Here is a 20,242-nt window from a genome sequence, read left to right as displayed (position 1 = left end):
TCCCAAAGACGCAGTAGCAATCGCTCTTTGCTGGGAACGCCATGCCAGCCGCGAGGGCGAAGAAGCTAAGGCCTCACCGAGTACTCTACTAGTCCTTGACCGCCTAGCTTGCGGGAGGGATTGTCCCTGTTACAGAAAAGGTGACCTTTGCTCATCCCGTAAACACACTATCAAGTCACAGACCGAGTGAGTGTAATGCCAGGGTGGAGGAAAATGGTATGCATCAATAACATGTGTAGCGATATAACATCTCATAATGCCGCGCGGAGAAATGAGCAAGTTATTGCCATTTTGAATTTGGTATCTTGGTACACTTTGAACTGTCCTATAGAAGCCAAACCGCTACTCCCAAAAAACGATACCCCCCCCCCCTTCGTCCTTTTGACGGAAACGCCGAAGCTCAAAGTCGAATGCAAGTCACACACTGTGCGTAGAACCTATGGATACATCCGGATCGACCGAATCATTTGAACCGTCCGAATCGTTCTATGCCCGGCCAACCCAGCCAGCATTGATGAAGAAGTCGAATATGCGGCCACCCTTTTGCGTGTCTAGCCTGCATATTTCCTTGGCCTGTTTCTTTTTGAGAGTGCCATTGCTCTTCAAAGCCTCCTTGAGAATCTGCTCCTTTATCATTAGGTAAGGCTTGGGTTGCAACCGCACCACTTCGCAGAGCTTGGCTTCCTCTGGCGTGAGAAGATGCAAGTCTGGCGCGCCGTCTTGCGTAAGCTGGATCGGGGTGACCCCGGGTAGCGGCGCGGCCATGTATTTCTGCCGTGTAACAGGACCAGATGGGCCTGTACCGTTGGCGACAATGACGGTACCATTGGCGGCTGCTCCGTTGACAGCACCATTGGTCTGAGGTTTGCTCTCTTCCTTGGGAGGAATGGTACCATTAGTACCATCAGGAGCTGGCGCAGACCGGATCGGCAGTTCGGGGGCCACGAGCAAGGCGGCGCCGCTTGGGGGATCTGGTACAGCAGCAGCCTTAGACCGCTGTGCCGAAGCCAAGCGGTCTCTATCCATAGATCCCATAGGCACTGCCTTTTGCGCTCGTTGTGACTTTTCGGTCTCGTACTTTTCTCCGCTGCGTAAATCTCCGATTCGCACGCCTCGCCATTCTTGCAGTTGCGAGATAGCTTGCCTCAGGTTCAGCTCGTCAATGAGACCCTGGCATAAACTTTCAAAGTCATCGTGGTTCATCATTCGAGCGAAAGGTTTGGCCTTGTTCAACAGGTCCCTCTCTTCCTTGCTCCTCTTCTTCTCGACCTTGGTATTTTCGCGATATTCCAGCAGGTTGTGCTCAAACACAACTTTTTTCCTGTCCACACGCTGCGTGAGACGGCAGTTGTAGATATCCATCACTGTCAACTTGAGCTCCATCTCGGGCTCCAACTCGCCTGTCCTAGGGTTGAGGCCATCGCCCGGATCAAACTGCATGAGTTGTACAGCTTCTTCGGCTTCGTTTGCGTATTCGGTCTCGAATTCCAGGCGACCTGGCATGTATCCTTGGATCTCGTGACATGACGGTACAGAGGCCGTGGGCTTCGTCTTGGGCTGCAGCGTAGGTGCGTTCTTGGCGGCTTCCTTCCGCTCCTCTATCCTTCGCTTCTTCTTCGCTTGGAAGTCTTCCCGAGATATTTCGTTCGCAAGGTCCATGTCGTGAGGACTGCATCGTTTCGGCAACGGGAAACGCGGAGATTCGACGTAGGCTTTGTAGTAATGATCTCGCACCTCATCCTTGTGGCGGAAGCCGCCAATGTGGTCGGCAATGTCGGCCCATGATCCCAAGCCGTAGATTTCCGCTCCTTCTAGTAGCAGCAGTTCTTCGTCGGCACCCCAATCTCGGTCGAAGATTGGGAAGGAATTTTGTTCGATAACACGGTATGGATGTGATTCGGGTTTATGGTTTGAACTGGACTTTCCCTGGGAGAAACATTGAACGCAGAGATCGTAATCGTTGCAGGCGGAGTGCGCGCATCTGATTCGGACCTGCAATCACAACAGATGTTTGTTAGCGCGATGCGCGAGGTGTAGAGGGCGGGACATCTGGGCATGCGCCGGAACGCAGGCGCGGGGCATATCATCATCGATGGGAACAAAGTCAACAAAACACGTACCGTCGAGGTGATGTCTACAGAGCAAATGTCGCAATGATATTTGACACCGCCCTCGCCACCCCTTGTGACGGTCTTCTTTCTGATAACGCCCATTTCGTCCAGGGCTGCGGTGGGGACGTGGAGGCCAGCCCCTGGTCAGGCTGATCCGACGACGGGAGAGTTATTGTGATGCAATAGAAGGCATATGATGATACTACGGAAAGCGATGGGTGATGTGATGTGACCGGTACGTGGTTCTCGATACGTATTCGAGGTTTGACGATGATATCGATGGATTTCGGATGACGAGACGCGCGCGTGTTGGCGAGGATTGATTTCCAAGGTGAGCCGTCGAAACACAGTCAGGCTCCAATCAATTGAATCCGGGGATCGATGGCGGAACCTGGAGCGACGGTTCTCCCGAAGTCTATCCGGCGCTTGGACCTCTGACAGACATCACTCAGTGCCGCATCAGCCACAACAGGGTCAAGCCACAGTTATCCTAAGTATTTATCAGACAAGGTCTTACATAATCCACTATGCCTTAGGTAGACTCGAGCCACGCTGCCCCAGTGTCGGTTTTCGGGCTGGGCGGCTCCGCCATCCCCGCCAATTGGTTCGGTGGGCGGACCAATGCCCGGACTGTCTCTTGACATGCACACCACTTTTTAGCATATCTAGAGTCCAGTAGCTCTTTCCACAATACCAGCTTCGCTTCGACCAAGTCTCACTCGGTAGTATAACATGAGATCCAGTGAATTTATTTGACATGTAATAACAAAACCTTGAGGGGAAGAATTGCCTTTCTGGCTTACCAAGTCTTTCCGCTCTGAATGCAGTGTCCCACAATGACGTCTCTGCCGAGGCAGTTTCGAGCTTTCCGCCGCTTTCCCGCCGCTGCTTACTGCGGAGAAGATGGCACCGATGGACGCATGACAATGGTGCGCTTTGCGATGGTGGGGTTCGCGGGGCAGCCTTCGCGGTCCCCTCCTTTTCTCCAACAAACCCGACAGGCATGGGCGCGAAACCTCTCGAGGCAGGGATACAACCGTCACCTTTGATGAGCTGTTTTGTGGCAGCTCTTCGCCTACTTATTAATACCTAGCCTGACTGTCATTCGGCAGGTCGCGGCCGAGGGCTGGATTTTTCTCTCGTCCGTACTAAGTTAGTCTGATCAACAACAAGATTGTTTAAATAAACTCGAGGCCTTTTTTTCTTGGCTCTTTTACTTCCTGCTCTCGATCTCGCGGCAGTACTGACTTTTGATTACTTGTTGTCGCAAAGCTTCCCCGCCTTCATTTATACGTTCCACGGCCTGGAGACGCAAATCATCACCATGCCTGAGAAGATCCTCGACGACATCTCCCATAGACGGTACAACCCGTTGAAGGGCACATGGCTGCTGGTGTCCCCTCACCGGACCAAGCGTCCCTGGCAGTAAGAATGCGCCAAACCTGACTTGCAATGCGACATGCGCTGAGGTGGACAGAGGCCAGCAGGAGGGACCGTCTACGACGACGCTTCCCGAATACGACCCAAAGGCAGGTTCCTATTGAGTCGCATAGAGTAATCAAGCATGAGCTGACTAGACAAAGTGCTACCTCTGCCCTCGAAACCCTAGAGCGGCTGGTGACTCCAACCCCGACTACAAGAACACCTTCGTCTTCGTCAATGACTACAGTGCTGTCAAGGAAGAGCAGGCTGAGTACCACCCAGAGACAGAAAGCGATGGTATGCAACACAACCCTCCTCCCCAGGCTTCAAACGAACCGAACCCTGACATGGCAGACCTCGCCTCGTCCCTGTTGCGCGCGGAAGCGGCCACGGGCAAATGCTACGTGCTCACCTTCTCCGAGAAGCACCACGTCACGCTCGCCGACATGACGACCGCGGAGATCGCTCCCGTCATCGACGTCTGGACGCAAATCTACGCCTCCCACCTCTCCCCCTCCAACCCGCTATCCAAGGTCGCCGCCGCCCTGGACCTGCCCCCCGCGACGCCTGCGAGCACCGTGCCCCACCCGAAGCAACACCTGCGCTACATGCAAATCTTTGAGAACAAGGGCGCCGCCATGGGCTGCTCGAACCCGCACCCGCATTGCCAGATCTGGACGACGTCCACCATGCCTGAGGAGCCTGGTACCGAGCTGGTGCAGATGGGCAAGTACCGTGATCAGCACGCTGGAAGGCACCTGTTGGCGGACTACGTCAAGGTTGAGATTGAGAAGAAGGAGCGCACGGTGTTTGAGAATGAGCACTTCCTGGTCGTTGTACCCTGGTGGGGTGTCTGGCCCTTTGAGGTCTTGATTCTTCCCAAGAGACACGTTCGCGCGCTGGTCGACCTGTCCGCTGAAGAGAGGTTGCAGTTCGCCGAGGCCATCCAGGAGGTAGCCAGGAGATACGACAACCTCTTTGAGACGCACTTCCCTTACAGTAAGTCGAGTTCACGAAAGGCAATGGTGAGGATATCACTGACGGCTCGATAGGCTCTGGCATTCACCAAGCACCCCTCGACGCTACCGCGGAGGAGGCCGAGAACAGCTACCTCCATATGCACTTCTACCCCCCTCTGCTTCGCTCAGCCACCGTCCGCAAGTTCCTCGTCGGGTACGAGTTGATGGCTGAGCCTCAACGTGACATCACTCCAGAGCAGGCCGCCGCTCGACTCAGGGGCACCGGCGGTGAGCTGTACCGCAAGACTATTCAGTGAACCAGAAAAGAACCATACAATGAATAGTCCCATCTTCGTAATTACAACATTTTAAGCTTTAGCTATCCTCGTCACTTCGTGCTTTAACCGAAGAGATCCCAGAGTCCCATTTCTGCGCCGAGGCTGAGATCACAGGATGCCTTCATGTGATATCAAGTTATCGTCCCATGATCGAAGCTCCAGCGGCTTGCGCAGGCTAGTTTTCAACAGTATCTCATAATCAACCCTTTACGGGCTAGTGACGTAAAAGTCGCGCACCAATGGCATCCAAATTAAGGCAGTGGTGGCCAGGGTGAACGGGAAGTATTGCGGCAGACCAAACGTCATGCTCTTGAAGACGAACAGCTCGCTGGCAAAGTGGCCCAGTGCAACAACGTAGGTCCAGATAGCCAGGTCGTACATGTGGGCGTGGTGCAGGTGGTACGCGGCATACAGACGGACGATGCTCGTGAGGAACGTCCAGGTGCCGAAGCAGCGCGCAGCGAGAGGTGTCGCCTGATCTACGACGTCCGTCGCGCCGGCAGGGGCGGGGATGTACTTGTTGACCGAGTCCTCTGGGTTGAACTTGTCGGACTTGGGAGCGAGTTGCGTGTTGCGAACGTATTTACCGTCGTAAAGGCGGCGGGAGTAGTGTAGGGTCAGGAGGTTCTGCGCCGAGTTCCCGATGGAGATGAGAGAGAGCTGGGAGTATTGCTGGTTAGTGACATGCTTCTGGCGAGGGTATTTTCTATTGTTGGAAAACTTACCAGGAGCATGTAGTAGGGCAGGATACCCTTTGCTGGGGGGAGCAGATCTGTGAGAGACACCATTATTGCTGTATTGAAGGCCCGTGAAGCTCAATTGGCGCTGAATGAATTAACTAAGAGAGGAGGAGAGTCGAGCCGCAAAGGAAATGAGTGGACAATCACGCCGGCATCTCCTTAGCTCAGCGTCGAGTTGCCCCAAGCTCTCTCCTTCGTATTCGGATTGAACCCAGAAGGGGGAGGGAAAAAAAAAAGAAAGAAAAAAGAGGGAAAGAATATTGTGTGGCTGGAGCTATCGTTCTGTGGCTTGACCTTGGGCTTATCAGTGCTGGTCAAAGCTCTTCGATAGCTTGGCGTGGGTTCAACAATTGAGGGAGGTGCCGAGGTGTGGCTGATGCGATTTTGGAACTGCATTTTCCACCCTTTGCCCATCTCAACATTTTGTCTGTGCTGCTGTGCGAATTCCACGGAGGATTTGGATAACCTCTTCCCCTCCTTTTAGCAACCAGGACATTCTCGACTTCATTTAGCGAGACTAGTGACGACTCATCGCAATGGGCGGAATCGGTGATCAACTGGCCTATGTGCCGCAACCTGTCCAGCTTTTGCTAGCTGGTATTGGTGCTCTCTTCCTTACCTCCAAGGCCCTGAGCTATGTCAAGTTCGTCCTTGGTGTCTTCCTGCTTAGTGGCACCAGTGTATGTGCTCCCGAGCATCCCGCCCTATCATTGATACCCAAACACTGACAACGGCGTCGCACAGCTTCGCAAGTATGGCAAGCCTGGCACCTGGGCCGTTGTGACCGGTGCGTCAGACGGTCTCGGCAAGGAGTTCGCCCACCAGCTCGCGAGCAAGGGCTTCAACCTTGTCCTCGTCTCCCGAACCCAGTCCAAGCTCGAGACCCTCGCCCACGAGCTCGAGGCCAAATTCGATGGCAAGATTCAGGTTAAGATCCTCGCCATGGACTTCTCTCGCGACGACAACAACGACTACGATAGACTCGCCCAGCTCGTTAACGGCCTCGACGTCGGTGTCCTCATCAACAACGTCGGCCAGAGCCACAGCATCCCCGTCCCCTTCCTCGAGACCGCCCGCAGCGAGCTCCAGAACATTGTCGCCATCAACTGCCTCGGCACCTTGAAGACCACCCAGGTCGTCGCCCCCATTATGCAGCAGCGCAAGCGCGGTCTCATTCTCACCATGGGCTCCTTTGCCGGCTGGATGCCTACCCCTTACTTGGCCACCTACTCTGGCAGCAAGGCCTTTCTGCAGCACTGGAGCAGCTCTCTCGCGGCTGAGCTGAAGCCCCAGGGTATCGACGTCGAGCTCGTTCTCAGCTACCTCATTACCACCGCTATGAGCAAGGTCCGCCGCTCAAGCGCCATGATCCCGACACCCAAGAACTTTGTCCGTGCCACTCTCAGCAAGATTGGCTCTGGAAGCTACCAGAACTTTGCCTACACCTACACTCCTTGGTGGACGCACGCTCTTATGTTGTGGGCTGTGGAGAGCACCATTGGTGCCGCCCACCACCTGGCTCTTTGGTTCAACCTGAAGATGCACGTTGACATTCGCAACCGTGCTCTCAGGAAGGCGGCTCGCGAGGCCAAGAAGCAGTAAATGGAGCAGAAAGTGTCATCTGTTGTAGGTGATCAGTAGCGCAGTGTAACACGCTATTGCTTTCAACGCTGGTCAAAGTGCTGTTTCGATATGTGAGCGAAACGAAGCGCCTAAACAAACTTCATTGTGATTTCTTGTCAGATATGAAGCATGGATGAAGAATGAACATGTGGATGAGAGGTGAATAGCAGTGGCTTGGGCTCGGGGGGTAGGGGCCATTTGCATGCGTTATGTAGGGATCACGGCCCGGGAAAAGTCAGGGTTTTAAATGGAATAGAATCAAAAAGCGAATCTTTAATATGAAAGAAACAAACCTATTCGAGTGAAAAGAGCTTTGAAACAACCAAAGTCAGGTACTTAAGTGCTTTAAGCTGTCGGAGCTACTGCAAGCGCAAGCTTCGAGCGGTGCAAACGTCAAGGTCAGCCTTGTGTCCTAATTTGGCTTAGCGCGGCTCCAGGCGCGAAAATTCCAAGCGTCTGGCGGCCCCAGCCTCTTGAGCTCCTCCAGAAATTGTTTACTGCTGCGTTTTACTGCCCTCGCTCGAATTACCTTCACCTTTCCACACCGAGCCATCGAAGCTCTAATTCTTTCATTCTCTTTGTCAGCACGAGCTGCGCAACGCTCCGCATCGCATACCTTCAGGAGAATATTTTCCACTTCTCGAATCCTCCAATTGACAGGATCACACCTGCCATCACCTGTTGATGATTCGGTAGCGCGACGTCAAACCGCCTTCACTGGCCGCCAGTTTGCGACGCGTTTGCCCGCCTTTCACTACCCCGATCGATCGAACTACTCGACGACAACATGTCCTACCCTCAGATGACGCCGATGCGGCCGGTGCCAGGCGCCTTTCTCAACACGCCCGCAGCCTCCAGATTCGCCAACGACAACGAGCCGGTTAGACGACGACTCTTTGCGGAGGGCGACGCACCTTCAAGCAGCAGTGGCGCGCTGGTGGCGGGATCAAATTTGGCACCCGCGACGATTGCATCAACCAGCACAAGTGGAGGATTGGTGTCGACCACATCTGCCCAAGCTCCCCAGCAAAACCTGCCGCCTGTCACGAGAGCAGCACAAGCGGTCAACCAGTTCCTCCAGTCCGACGAGAACTACCCCGAGCTCGATTCCTACTGCAGGCGTAAGTCTACTACCCTTGCCTTCATCTAACCTTTCATGCGACGGCTTCTGACGCCCACATAGCAGGAGCATCGTCAGACTATGACTTCAACACGCTCGACTCGCCCTGGGCACCTTTCCACAAGACCCAGATGTACCCGATCCCGAACCAGGTTTTCAGCCACTACAATACCGGCCAGCTCCAGACGTTGATGGGCTTGTTCGCCGAGATCAACCATGCCTGGGTGGTCATCGACAACTCGCTGTTCCTATGGGATTATACCCACCCGGACCCCGAACTTATTGGATTCGAGGACCAACCGCACACGATTCACGCCGTCGCTCTCGTTGCACCCAAGCCTGGCATTTTTGTCAACACCATTACGCACATTCTAGTCGTTGCGACGTCTTCTGAGATGATTCTTCTCGGTCTTTCTGCCGAGACCACGCCATCGGGGACCAAGACCGTTTCGCTTTATAGTACCAAGCTTAACCTCCCTCTCCGAGGCACCGATGTCAGAGTTATCGCGGGCACTGCGGACGGCCGCATTTTCTTTGGAGGTAGCAACGACACCGATATCCACGAGCTTTACTACCAGCAGGAGGAGAAATGGTTCTCGAACAGATGCGGCAAGATCAACCACACCAACCCAGGCTGGTCTTCAGTCGTCACTCTCCAGAGCGGTTTCTGGGCACAAAAGTCTCCGGAAGGTCTTCAGAGCATTGTTATTGACGATTCCCGGAAGCTCGTCTACACACTTTCGACAAGATCCACCATTCGTACATACCACATGGACGGGCCCAACAAGCTCACCAAGGTGATCGAAAAGGAGCGCAACGCCTGCCTACGCGATATCACCCACATGATTACCCAGTCCCCTCTGCTCAACGATCGAACTGCCTTTGTTGCCATCAGCGCCATTCCGTCACGAGAGGCGTCAAAGCTGCACCTCATGGCTCTCACCAACACCGGCTGCCGTCTGTTCCTTAGCGCTACGAGCTCTGCCTCGTACATGATCGGCGGCGTTTCTTCGAACACACCCCCTCAAAGCATGCAGGTCCAGTTCATCAAGTTCCCGCCGTCGGACAAGCCTGGACGATCCGGTACCAACAGCGCGGGTGATGCCGTTATCGATCTTGGTTCAAGGGCGCTGGAGTTGAGTAGGCTTGGAGCTCGATTTGCGCCGGGATACTTCTTGGATTTCGTCGTTAAGGACAACGATCCGAACATCGATCTACTCTTCGTTTCTGCTCCCGAGACTGGCCGAATCAAGGCCAACTCATCTTCCGCTGCGCTCAAGTACTACGAGCACGGAAACTGGATCGACATTGGAAGCAGAGCCGAAGATGTCGGTTTGGTAACCAAGCCGTTTGCCGCGGCAAACCAGCCCGTTGGCTTTGGAAATGAGCTTGCGGTTCAGTTCGACCAGCCGGCCACCGAGTTTGCCGTACTGACCAACACCGGTGTACACATCATCCGTCGTCGCCGTTTGGTGGATACTTTCGCTGCCGCCATTCGTGGCGCAGTGGGAGACGAAGGTCTGGAGCTGGAGACTCGAAAGTTCATTTCTCGGTACGGCCGCGTCGAAACCATCTCCTGCGCTCTTGCTGTAGCTTGCGGTCATGGTGGCGATGCTAGGCCAGGCGCAACGCGTGCAATCGATCAGGCGACAGAAGACCGCGCAAGGACTGTATTCGTCGACTACGGTGGCCAACCCTCCATCACTGAGGCCGATGGCACCCCTCTCAATACAACCTCCGTCCGCCTGTCACCTAGGCACGATGCTCTCAGTGTCTATCTCACCCGCCTCATTCGCACATTATGGAAGAATCACGTGGTTGCTCTTGCTGCCAGCCCTACCGGCGGAGTTGCTATTCAATCCATGGTACCCATCGCAAAGCTTCACTCGACTCAGGAGCAGTTGGAGCGTCTCCGCAGATTCCTTGATGCAAACAAGAGTTTCATTCAGGGTCTGTCGGGTCCTTCCGACCTTCAAAGAGTGGCTAGCAAACAAGAGGAAGTCGCCCTCCAAGCAGAGCACCAAGCCCTGCATGCACTTCAAAAACTGATGGAGAGCATCTCTGAGGGCATATCGTTCGTCTTGATGCTCTTTGATGAGCGTGTCAGTGACATCTTTACGAGACTGGATGCGACGGCGCAGCAAGGACTGAAAAGTCTCACATACGAGAGCCTGTTCTCACAATCTTCAGGCAAGGATCTTGCCAAGCTGTTGGTCAAGTCCATCGTCAATCGCAACATTGAGAGCGGTTCCAACGTCGAGACTGTCGCGGATGCTCTTCGGAGACGCTGTGGCAGTTTCTGCAGCCCCGATGATGTTGTCATTTTCAAGGCCCAGGAGCAGTTGAAGAGAGCGTCTGAGCAGCCGTCCAACAGCAACCAGTCTCGCGCGCTTCTGCATGAAAGTTTGAGGCTCTTTGAGCGCGTCGCCGGTGCTCTTTCATTTGCCAACCTACACAACGCCGTGTCTCAGTACATCGACCTGAAGTACTACGCCGGTGCAATCCAGCTCTGCCTCACTGTTGCCCGTGAGAAGGACAGAGGCAACACCGCTCTGTCATGGGTCCATGATGGCAAGCCCGCTAACGACCCTCGGGCCAACGCCTTCTCGGAGCGCAGGAAATGCTACGAACTCATTCACGAGGCTCTCCAACACCTGGATGCCGCGTCAAGCAGAGAACCGGAGACGATTGACGGTAGATTGACTCTGATGGGCACCAAACGCCTCGAGGCCTACAGCGTAGTGAACGACTCGGACGATGAGGTCTTCCACTTCGACCTTTATGAGTGGTACATCGAGCAGGGATGGACTGATAGAATTCTTGCTATCGAATCACCACACGTCATCACATACCTCCAGAGTCTGGCGAGGAGCAACGTGAACCATGCCGACCTTCTCTGCAGGTTCTACACCCAACGCGAGCGGTACTTTGAGGCTGCTCAGGTCCAGAATGATCTTGCCCAATCAGACTTTGCCATTGGTATCAAAGACAGGATTATCCTTCTCAGCAAGGCCAAGGCGAATGCCAGCGTTGCTACGGCAGGTGTTGGCAGGCAACAACAGCAGGTCCTGGCCCACGAAGTCAGTGAGCTTCTTGACATTGCCAACATCCAGGATGACTTGTTGGAGAGGCTCAAGGCCGACAGCCGCGTTGACCCTGATCGCAAGGCTCAAATTGAGGAAGCGCTGGATGGTCAGGTGATAAGCTTGTCAGATGTGAGTACCCCAGTGATGCGGTCAGCTTTTCAGTGGGACTAATCTTCAACAGCTGTTCAACCAATATGCCGACCAAGCGAATTACTATGATCTGTGCCTCCTCATCTACCACAGCGCCGATTACCGCAACCCCAGCACAATCTCCCAAACATGGGTCAGCCTCATCGAGCAGATCCACGAGGAGGCTGTAGAGCGAATGGAGGAAGCTGGTCCCGGCATCCCTATTTTGCCCTCACCCTACGAATCTGTGTCGGTCAAGGTGCAGAACATCGCCCACCGTACTTCTCTGGATAGCTTCATCTTCCCGGTGCCCGTCTTGCTTCCCGAGATCTGTCGGTATGCCGTTGAATATCATCAAGATGCTGAGATCGGTGCGGACCCCACCTGGCCTGTGCAGCTCTTCCTCAGCCTCGGTGTATCCAATGACATGGTCACTCGCGTTCTCGAGAGTGTTTTTGATACCCAAGACTATGGCTTTAGTGGTAACAACCGCAACCGCATCATTGAGCTCATTGTTTTCTCTGTTGATGTTTGGCAACGCGAGGTCAAGCGTCGTGGTGCTGCCTCGATGAAGGGCGATGGTGCCCTCGGTGCGTGGGTTAAGGACCTGCTCAGCAGATGCGAAGCATCACTGCCCCCTGCTGGCCACGGATCGAACCCGGGTGGCATGGACCTGTCAGAAGTGCGGAGACGTCTGCGGACGGTGAAGAGAGATGTCGATGGCCTCGTTGAAAGAGGTCCCTCTGGAAGCTTGCGCTTCCTGTAATGTCTGGAACTTTATTGGCGTGATGGGGGCGGCGGACGGGAGTTTTCTCAAAGGCGTGTGGAGAGAAGAAACACAAAACTAGACAAAGACTGAACTACGGACTTGGGCTCTCAGAGTGAGCCACGGAAAGTGTACAAAGAGGATGCGAAAAGAAACCTTGTATTTGACGCGGACGGGGTTTTGGGCCGGGGCGCGGCTGGTTAGGCGGTGTAGGCTTAGGCTTAGGCTTTGGGTGTCTAGTTGGTGTTATTATATGAACACTTTCCCCAGCACTCGAGAGGGCGCATTTTGACTACGGCTTAGCTATGATAATGTGATTGAGAAGATGGTGATGGGAAACTTTGGGTTGGGGGGCTCTGGTGAGATGAAGCAACGTGGTCCACATATGGGTGTGTCCCTCGCCGCTTGCCCTCACGTTGATGCGCCTTAGAGCTGAATGAGCAATGCTCCAACGCGCACGTTTCATCATCGATTTCATTAGAAGTTTGTCGTCAACTCAAGTCGCGATGATTGAGCCGGATTGAGCGAGATTGAGCGAGATTGAGCTTGCCGGCGACTTATCGGAAACTTCCCCGGCCTGATTTCCACCACACCATGTAAGATCCTGCTGACTGATATTTCCGAGGTTTCAGCCTATATCAGTAGGCAAGTTTCTTTTGGAGCCTGAACGACTAGAGGTCAACCCAAACCGTCCTGGCTTTTGATTACTCTTACGTGCCTGAGTACCCCAAGCATGTACACATCTCCCTAACGCCCGGAAACTTGGCGACTTACTTAGTCCTTACTCGAATGCCAGCGCAATAATGACAACCACCACTGCCCCCCAGTCCGCAGGCCCCACGGCACCCATCTTCCGCTCCATGGACAAGACCATCGGCGTGCACTGGGAAGAGACCATGATCGAGATGAGCCGGAAGATGATGGTGCCCCTCAACGCGCGGCTTATTCAGCAGATGGGGTTGGGCCACACGACGGAGCCGATTGCGTTTCTCGACAGCGCGTGCGGGGCTGGTCCGGCTACGCAGGAGCTTTACAAGGTTGTGCCGAGAGAGGTGCTGGAGAAGAGCGAGGTTGTTTGTGCGGATGGGTCGCCTATGATGGTTGGGCTGGCTGAGAGGAGGATTCGGGAGGAGGGGTGGGTTGGGGCGAGGGCGAAGAATTTGGATGCCATGGTGAGTTTTGAGAACTCTATTCTATACCTCTTGAGATGTGAGGTTCTCCCCAAGAGCGAGATTCCGTTGCTAATATGTTGTGCTGTTGGGCAGGACTCTGGGTTAGCTGAGAACTCGCTGACGCACGTCGTCATCGGCCTCGGTCTGCATCTCATCCCCCGCCCAGACAAAACCATACAAGACGTCGTCAGGATCCTCAAGCCCGGCGGGGTCTTCGGCTGTATCACGCCGCACGTCGACCACATAGGCTGGGTCGCGGACGTGAGGTCAGCATTCGCATCCTTCCCATTTGAAGCGCCATTCGAGGAGAAGAATCGGGCGCAGGTTCACGATGTCGGGCAGTGGTATGATGAGGACTGGGTCAGGAACTATCTACAGGACAACGGGTTTAAGGACGTCAAGACGTGTTTGGAGAGCGGGACGGTGAGGGTGAGGGATGCGAAACACTGGCTGGATGTGTTCGGGCCGGTTGTTGCGTTGGTTGTGAACACGGAGTGGAGTGAGGAGTTGAGGGGGGAGCATGGGTTGGAGGAGGTGAAGGGGTTGATTAAGGAGCATTTGGAGGGGAAGTATGGGGACAAGGGGTGGGATGTTGGGTTTGCTTGTATTGTTGCTTCTGGAGTTGTTGTGAAGTGAGGTAAGGTAGGGACGAGATTGTCCGGAGAAGTATGAGACTCTTGAGGTTTTGTTGGTTTGGGCAGCTGTAGGCTTGAAGGTAAGATGTTGCCAGAAGCAGATTGGGACATAGTCTTGAGTATGAAACGAGCATCCAAAGCTAACCTGGTCACTTCCAGAGGTGAGTTGCCTTAGCCATGTCTCAGATGAAGCCGTGATGAAAACATATCGGGATACGCGGGGTGTCTCTCAACCAGCATTGTGGCGTTCATACGGCTGAAATGTCTTATATGATCCCATACTTCACCTATTTACTCTCGTGTGCTGCAAACGAAGTGACTGGCCAAACATTGCGGCTTGACTAGGGTTGCAGACTCACGTTATTATTCGTTGACTCACGATCTTGGTGAATTTGCCTGTCGCACTCTCGTGATGTACGGTAGCCGCATCTGGCCCGGGTCGCATGTGAGGGAAGGGACAGTGGAATAATAGCCATGGTTCAAAGTGACTTCAAAGATGCCATACTATGATGGCATGCCTGATCCGGATCTCACGGGTAAAGCCATCAACATTAATCAGTACTGGTGTTTGTTACTGTGAACACGCAAATGCCCAATGCCCGTAATGTGAGACCTAGGCAGGCTCGAAGGCAACGGCTCGGCGCCGTGAAGTTGGCGATGCCTCTTTTAGAACAAGCTGCCCGCTGCTCACAAAATGTGTCGAAATTAATCAAGACACTTCCCTTGGCAAAAGTCTCTGGCACCGCAACCGACTCAGAGAGGTAGAAGTATAAAGCTTCTGATGCTTCTTGAGTGCCCTGTGTTGTCCTTGGCTTCTCTGGGCTGTCCCCTTCATCCGCTAATATAGAAGATCGTCAAAGTCTGCCGACATCCTTCATGATGCGATCGCTTGCCCGTCTCCTTGGCCTACTTGCCCTTCTCGCTCCCCTTGCGCAGACCGCGCCGACGGGAGAAGTTGTTGCAGATGATAAGGGGAACTGCAGCAGGGTCCAAGTAGCTATCCTGGGTGCTGGACTTGCGGGAATTACGGCTGCCCAAACGCTGGTAAACGCGTCCATCACAGATTTTGTCATTGTTGAATACAACAATCGGATCGGTGGACGAGTCTACAATCACGCCTTTGGAAAGAAGCCGGGCACGGATGAATCCTATTTCGTAGAGCTCGGTGCGAACTGGTATGTAGCTCCAGAATATTTCTGATGTTGTTTCTGGACAGCCTACTTACACGCACACAGGGTCCAAGGAACGGAAAGCGAAGCTGAGGAAAACCCTATTTTGACCATGGTCAAGAAGTACAACCTGACAAATACGCTTTCCGACTTCGACAACGTCACAGTCTTCAACGAGACTGGTCAATTACAGCCCGGAGACTGGACAGATAAGTTTGACGAGCTGGATAAATTGTTCAAGGATGCCACAAGAAAGTACGAGTACGACGCTGGCGAAATCATTCTGAAGAACCAGCAAGACCGCAGTGCCCGTGCCGGTCTCGCAATTTCAGGCTGGAAGCCGGGCAATGACCCGCTGGCACAAGCTATCGAATGGTCTTCAATAGATTTCGAATATGCCAATCCGCCGGAGAAGACGTCTCAACAGTACTCCGTGGTCAACACCAATACATCGTTCAAGCGCTGGGCGGATAATAACAACCTGGTGCACGATAACCGGGGGTTCGCCACGTTCTTCAGGGAAGAGGCGAAGCTGTTTCTGAACGAGACTACCCAGCTGAGGCTTGGGACTATCGTCGAAAACATCACCTACTCCGATGACAGTGTCACAGTACACAATGAGGACGGCAGCTGCATCGTCGCCGACTATGCCATCTGTACTTTCTCGCTGGGTGTCTTGCAGAAGGAGGTGGTCAACTTCTCACCGGAGCTGCCGCTCTGGAAACGCACGGCCATTCAGTCAATGACAATGGGCACCTACACGAAGATCTTTATGCAATTCAAGCCTGAAGATGTCTTTTGGGACAAGAGTACTCAATTCTTCCTCTACGCAGATCCGGTGCAGCGAGGCTACTATCCCTACTTCCAGTCACTAGATCACAAAGACTTCGTGGATGGCTCCGGTATCGTCTTCGTCACCGTCGTCGACCAACAATCTTACGCCGTGGAGGCGCAGGACTTTGACACCACTAAGAAACAAATCATGGAAGTTCTGGAGGACATGTTCCAAAGGAAGATTCCTGATCCCATCGACTTCTATCATCACAACTGGACTCGCGAGCCTTGGGCATACGGGTCATACTCGAACTGGCCCCCGGCCCTGACGTTGGAGATGCATCAAAACATTCGCGCAAACCTCGGGAACTTGTGGTTTGCTGGAGAGGCCACTCACCCGCAATATTTTGGGTTCTTGCAGGGCGCATACTACGAGGGAAAGAATGCAGGTGAAGCTGTTGCCGGGTGCATCAAGAACAAGGATAACTGTGTCAATCTGAGAGCAGTGGCATACGATATGTTGAATGGAACGACTACCATTGACAAATATTCAAGGGTCAATGGATGGACTGCCCAAACCTTTGTGAATATCGTTGGCATCAACATAAAGAGGATCTTGGGCTTATCGAAGAGGTAGAAGCAATAAAGAATAGCAGCAGTAGCGGTAGCGGCAGCAGCTGTCGCCATTTTATTGCGGTTTGATTAGCCACAACCCTTCAGATATCTGAGAATCTTGTGGAATCGATTCTGGTTAAAAATACAAGGAAGTAATCTTCAGTTTCTGACCAGATAAGAGCACCTACCTATTGTGGAGAACATGGTGCAAACACTCGTAAATACATGCGACTTAATGCTCGAGTCTGATAAGGTAAAGTATCTATGTAGTGTAGTGGCTGCTGACTGGGTGAACTCCTTATTGACTGCTTTAAACCCTTGTAGAACACCGAGGCTCCCTTCAACAACAGTTCATTAAACTCAATGATGTTGGCAAGAATAATAAGCATCGCTGAGGGACTGGGGAGGGGACTCATCACAAGCCATGGATTTGGATCATCTTTTAGTGTTCTTGGCCACCAGGAGTCCGCTAACATGACCATCTAAATAACTCAAGCTCCTTCAGGTAATATTGTCTCCAAACTTGAGGGCAGAGGACTTATGCGGATGTGGGCGACTCTACTGCGTGACTTCTGTCACAAAGATCTCGTAGGTAGTGCGAACTATTAATTCTATTATCAACGACTACTTAAAGACATTGCTGAGTATTGGTAGTCATTGCGAAGTCCCTTTGATAGCGCTGCTCTGGTCCATATTTTAAGTTGCTACTCTTTGGGGATGATTACGAGAACATAGAACCCGTATGATCTGTCCCAACAGCACCCGGTACTTTAATCACTTTACATTTGTTAGGCTTGGCAAACATCTCAAATCTAACCCAATGAGGCAGGCTCAAGCTTAACGGTTACAGCTCGATCAAACACTACGTAAGAGCTTATAAATTCGGTGTTTTTAAGAGGGAAAATTGACTGGGCTGGAGAATGAGAGAGCTCAACAGATAAGGAAATTTCGTTCAGTTGATCTATAATCGGACCCAAGGGCCCATCAGTTCACCTGGTGTTACTCGTCTCGGGATCGTGAAGATGTGAGAAGGCATCAGTGGGCTTGAAAAGAACATAATCTTCACGCGGGGCTCAAAACCCGCGAAGCGAGAGGGGAAGCACCGACGAGGTGAGTTGTCGGGGGGGGGGGGGTGACGGCGTCAGGCGAACACCTCCTTGCCAACCTGGTCCGTTGATGGGCGCGAACCATGCTGAGTCACCGAATAACTGTTATGCACGCAATCCCTGGGCTGCTCACTGCTAGATACTGCGCGTCAAGTACCGGAATCCAGTATGTGGATTCGTCACTCGCGCCTTTCGCGCTTAACTAGACCAGCATAATCTGTGGTCGGGAGACCAGCACCTTCGTTGCTGAGTAAAAGTACCTTACTTTCATTCAGCAACAGCAGGATTTTAGACACCGTACTCGGAGAACAAATCAATGTGAGAACCCTGGCTCCACTGCCCAATGAGCCAAGCCCGTTCCCAAAGCTGTTCCAAAACCCGGAACAGGAAGACTTAAAAGGACCTGGGGGACTTTTAGGGACTTTTAGCAGACTATATCAGAGGTTGGGTCTATCGTAAAGCTAGCGCGGTATCATTCGGATTCACTGCCCGTGTTGATGGCCTGCGATGCATTTCTTGAGCACCTCCGCCCTCAAACAATGAGAACTCATCAAAGCAGTTGAGCAGTTCCGCAGGTTTACTTAAAATCAGCTGCACCCGTGCTGTGAAGCCTTTGCTCATATCCCTTTTGTTACCCATTACGCCCTGGTAGACCTTGGACATCCTACTTGTCGCCATTCTTAGCTACACACGTTGCGCTATCATGGCGGGAGAGACACCCGATGCAGACATGCATAGTTTTCCTCCGAATTCCAGTTCCTCCTTCCCCCGCATTTTAATTTCAGATCATAGTGCAGCGGAATGTACCACGCCATTCTTGTCTTACAACGGTCTGATTGACTTCGGGAATACTGTCCTACCACCTGGCGGGGTCCCTGAAGTTCAAGACTCAGACCATTTGATAAGCCAGTTCATGAACAACGGCCTCGTTCCTTCAATGTTGCAGGTCAAGATGGAAGGGATTCAGTCTCAAAATGGACTTAACTGCTGGTTTGCGCCCTGGAGCCTTCCAGTGGGAGGCGCTGCCGACATAATGGGCGAGTCGCCCTCCTCTCCCCTCACTCAGACACTCCCGAGTCCTCAGTCAAGCATATCCCCCGCAAGCACAGTCTCCTTGGGACGGTCTCGCGTCATCACCGAACAAGAATGGGAGGCTCGAAAGCCAGACATCGAGAAGTTATACATGAGAGACTGCCTCTCGAGACAGGCCACCGAGCGCATTATGGCCGAGCAATATCAGTTCTTCGCGAGGTAGGTGAAGGTCACAGGCCACATCGTGGATCTCTAACTAACGCCCATGCTTGCAGTTCAAGGCAGTACAAGGGACGATTCCAGAAATGGAAGTGGAGAAAAAACAACACCAAAGCCGTTCGACAAGATATACTCGCTGGCAGATCCTTCACAATCTCCAACGGGCCAACGCCACGAAGACCTGGCCGATTACAGTCGAAAACCAAGAAGGACGCTAAGGCAATTCCATCTCCGATGCCCAATGATCTACATGAACTCTCCACTACGCTTCTACAATGTATGAGAGACCTCATTCACAGATCATGGAAAGAAGACGCAGTGTGGACCCAGCCGAACCGTCTTGGACGTCTGCCGGTTTACGGACAGGAGCTCACGTCTAGAGTCGCCGTGGGTCTGGAGCACCTCGCTTTTCAAGATACTCTGAATGGGTTTTCCGCAATTAGACACATGTTCCGGGGCCTCGACGATCTCGTCAAGAAGAGTGACATCACTATCTACGCCACCTTGCTTCTAGACATCCCATCCACATTCTACGAGTTCAAGGGCGAGCTCTTGGACGAACGCCGTTTGCTTAAAATCTACTTCCTCTATCTTCAATGCTTGCTCAATCAGTACAGCAAAGGAAGTAGCCCCCTCGCAGACGCCGCGCGTGCTATGGCTCAGCTTACAGATAAATACTACGATGAGGCTCAGGCCTGCTTGCATCAACTGTACAGAGTTGTAGCTGACAGCTACCGAGATATTCAGGGGTGCGATACATTTGACAACATCGAATGGCGCATCGAGGCCATGAAAGCTGTTGGCGGCACTTCTGATACAGCGGAAACGGAGAACATCATCATTGCCTTGGCTAACATGCAGTTTCTCGCCGCCACAAATCAAGGCTCACTCCAGTCGCCCAATCTGATTGAGTACGAACTCTGGAAGATTGAACTCCTGCGATCTATCGAACCTGGCGGCAAATTTATGGATCGCTGCAACAGACTGTTGAATCGCATCAAGTCAGCTGCTATCGATAAGACGTGGCGTCTTTGGGGATCCTGGCTGCTGTGGATTTCTGGAGAGGTTATGTACGAGCTTTGTAGATTCTTCGACGACGCTGGGGACGATGATGGGTGGGCGGAGAATCTGGAGAGCTGTATCTTGCGGTTCAGGTGTGCGATCACAAAGGATGACACCTGGGAGGAGTTGCTAGGGCCAAGGGTGATGTTTTATCGAGCTCAATT

The 20,242-nt window shown here is 53.0% G+C and overlaps 8 protein-coding genes across 8 annotated transcripts; 6 read left to right on the top strand and 2 right to left on the bottom strand.

Moving 5' to 3' along the window:
• Positions 1 to 197: 197 nt before the first annotated feature.
• BDZ83DRAFT_642916 (uncharacterized protein) lies at positions 198 to 2,487 on the bottom strand. Its single transcript, XM_060509646.1, has 2 exons — positions 2,121 to 2,487; positions 198 to 1,992 (listed from the first exon to the last, which is right to left on the bottom strand). Exons 1-2 carry the CDS (start codon positions 2,211 to 2,213, stop codon positions 487 to 489), a joined length of 1,599 nt encoding a protein of 532 aa, XP_060358033.1. The 5' UTR covers positions 2,214 to 2,487; the 3' UTR covers positions 198 to 486.
• Positions 2,488 to 3,435: 948 nt separating this feature from the next.
• Positions 3,436 to 4,809, top strand: BDZ83DRAFT_724585 (galactose-1-phosphate uridylyltransferase; the record flags this gene model as incomplete). The annotated part of the gene is made up of 5 exons (XM_060512676.1): positions 3,436 to 3,536; positions 3,589 to 3,640; positions 3,695 to 3,830; positions 3,888 to 4,532; positions 4,586 to 4,809. 5 exons carry the CDS (start codon positions 3,436 to 3,438, stop codon positions 4,807 to 4,809), a joined length of 1,158 nt encoding a protein of 385 aa, XP_060358032.1.
• Positions 4,810 to 5,037: 228 nt separating this feature from the next.
• BDZ83DRAFT_593285 (Erg28 like protein) lies at positions 5,038 to 5,618 on the bottom strand (the record flags this gene model as incomplete). Its single annotated transcript, XM_060506615.1, has 2 exons — positions 5,038 to 5,490; positions 5,556 to 5,618. 2 exons carry the CDS (start codon positions 5,616 to 5,618, stop codon positions 5,038 to 5,040), a joined length of 516 nt encoding a protein of 171 aa, XP_060358031.1.
• Positions 5,619 to 5,935: 317 nt separating this feature from the next.
• On the top strand, positions 5,936 to 7,495 carry BDZ83DRAFT_642900 (3-ketoacyl-CoA reductase). Its single transcript, XM_060509645.1, has 2 exons — positions 5,936 to 6,250; positions 6,315 to 7,495. The coding sequence occupies exons 1-2, from the start codon at positions 6,107 to 6,109 to the stop codon at positions 7,170 to 7,172; spliced, it is 1,002 nt and encodes a 333-aa protein (XP_060358030.1). The 5' UTR covers positions 5,936 to 6,106; the 3' UTR covers positions 7,173 to 7,495.
• A 485-nt stretch (positions 7,496 to 7,980) lies between these two features.
• On the top strand, positions 7,981 to 12,294 carry BDZ83DRAFT_593272 (non-repetitive/WGA-negative nucleoporin; the record flags this gene model as incomplete). The annotated part of the gene is made up of 3 exons (XM_060506613.1): positions 7,981 to 8,314; positions 8,377 to 11,528; positions 11,581 to 12,294. The coding sequence occupies 3 exons, from the start codon at positions 7,981 to 7,983 to the stop codon at positions 12,292 to 12,294; spliced, it is 4,200 nt and encodes a 1,399-aa protein (XP_060358029.1).
• A 633-nt stretch (positions 12,295 to 12,927) lies between these two features.
• BDZ83DRAFT_181508 (methyltransferase domain-containing protein) lies at positions 12,928 to 14,428 on the top strand. Its single transcript, XM_060501526.1, has 2 exons — positions 12,928 to 13,466; positions 13,560 to 14,428. The coding sequence occupies exons 1-2, from the start codon at positions 13,098 to 13,100 to the stop codon at positions 14,100 to 14,102; spliced, it is 912 nt and encodes a 303-aa protein (XP_060358028.1). The 5' UTR covers positions 12,928 to 13,097; the 3' UTR covers positions 14,103 to 14,428.
• Positions 14,429 to 15,115: 687 nt separating this feature from the next.
• On the top strand, positions 15,116 to 16,627 carry BDZ83DRAFT_541583 (putative flavin-containing polyamine oxidase; the record flags this gene model as incomplete). Its single annotated transcript, XM_060503401.1, has 2 exons — positions 15,116 to 15,276; positions 15,337 to 16,627. Coding segments are annotated over 2 exons (1,452 nt in total), but the record flags the coding sequence as incomplete, so codon positions are not given.
• A 1,841-nt stretch (positions 16,628 to 18,468) lies between these two features.
• On the top strand, positions 18,469 to 20,128 carry BDZ83DRAFT_657735 (uncharacterized protein; the record flags this gene model as incomplete). Its single annotated transcript, XM_060510985.1, has 3 exons — positions 18,469 to 19,016; positions 19,073 to 20,081; positions 20,102 to 20,128. 3 exons carry the CDS (start codon positions 18,469 to 18,471, stop codon positions 20,126 to 20,128), a joined length of 1,584 nt encoding a protein of 527 aa, XP_060358026.1.
• Between the last annotated feature and the right edge of the window lie 114 nt (positions 20,129 to 20,242).

The sequence above is a fragment of the Colletotrichum acutatum genome (genome assembly GCF_030867785.1).
Source record: "Colletotrichum acutatum strain CBS 112980 chromosome Unknown BDZ83scaffold_211, whole genome shotgun sequence".
Taxonomy (NCBI): Eukaryota; Fungi; Ascomycota; class Sordariomycetes; order Glomerellales; family Glomerellaceae; genus Colletotrichum; species Colletotrichum acutatum.
Note: the sequence above shows the minus strand (reverse complement) of the source record. Positions and strands in the feature narration are given on the sequence as shown.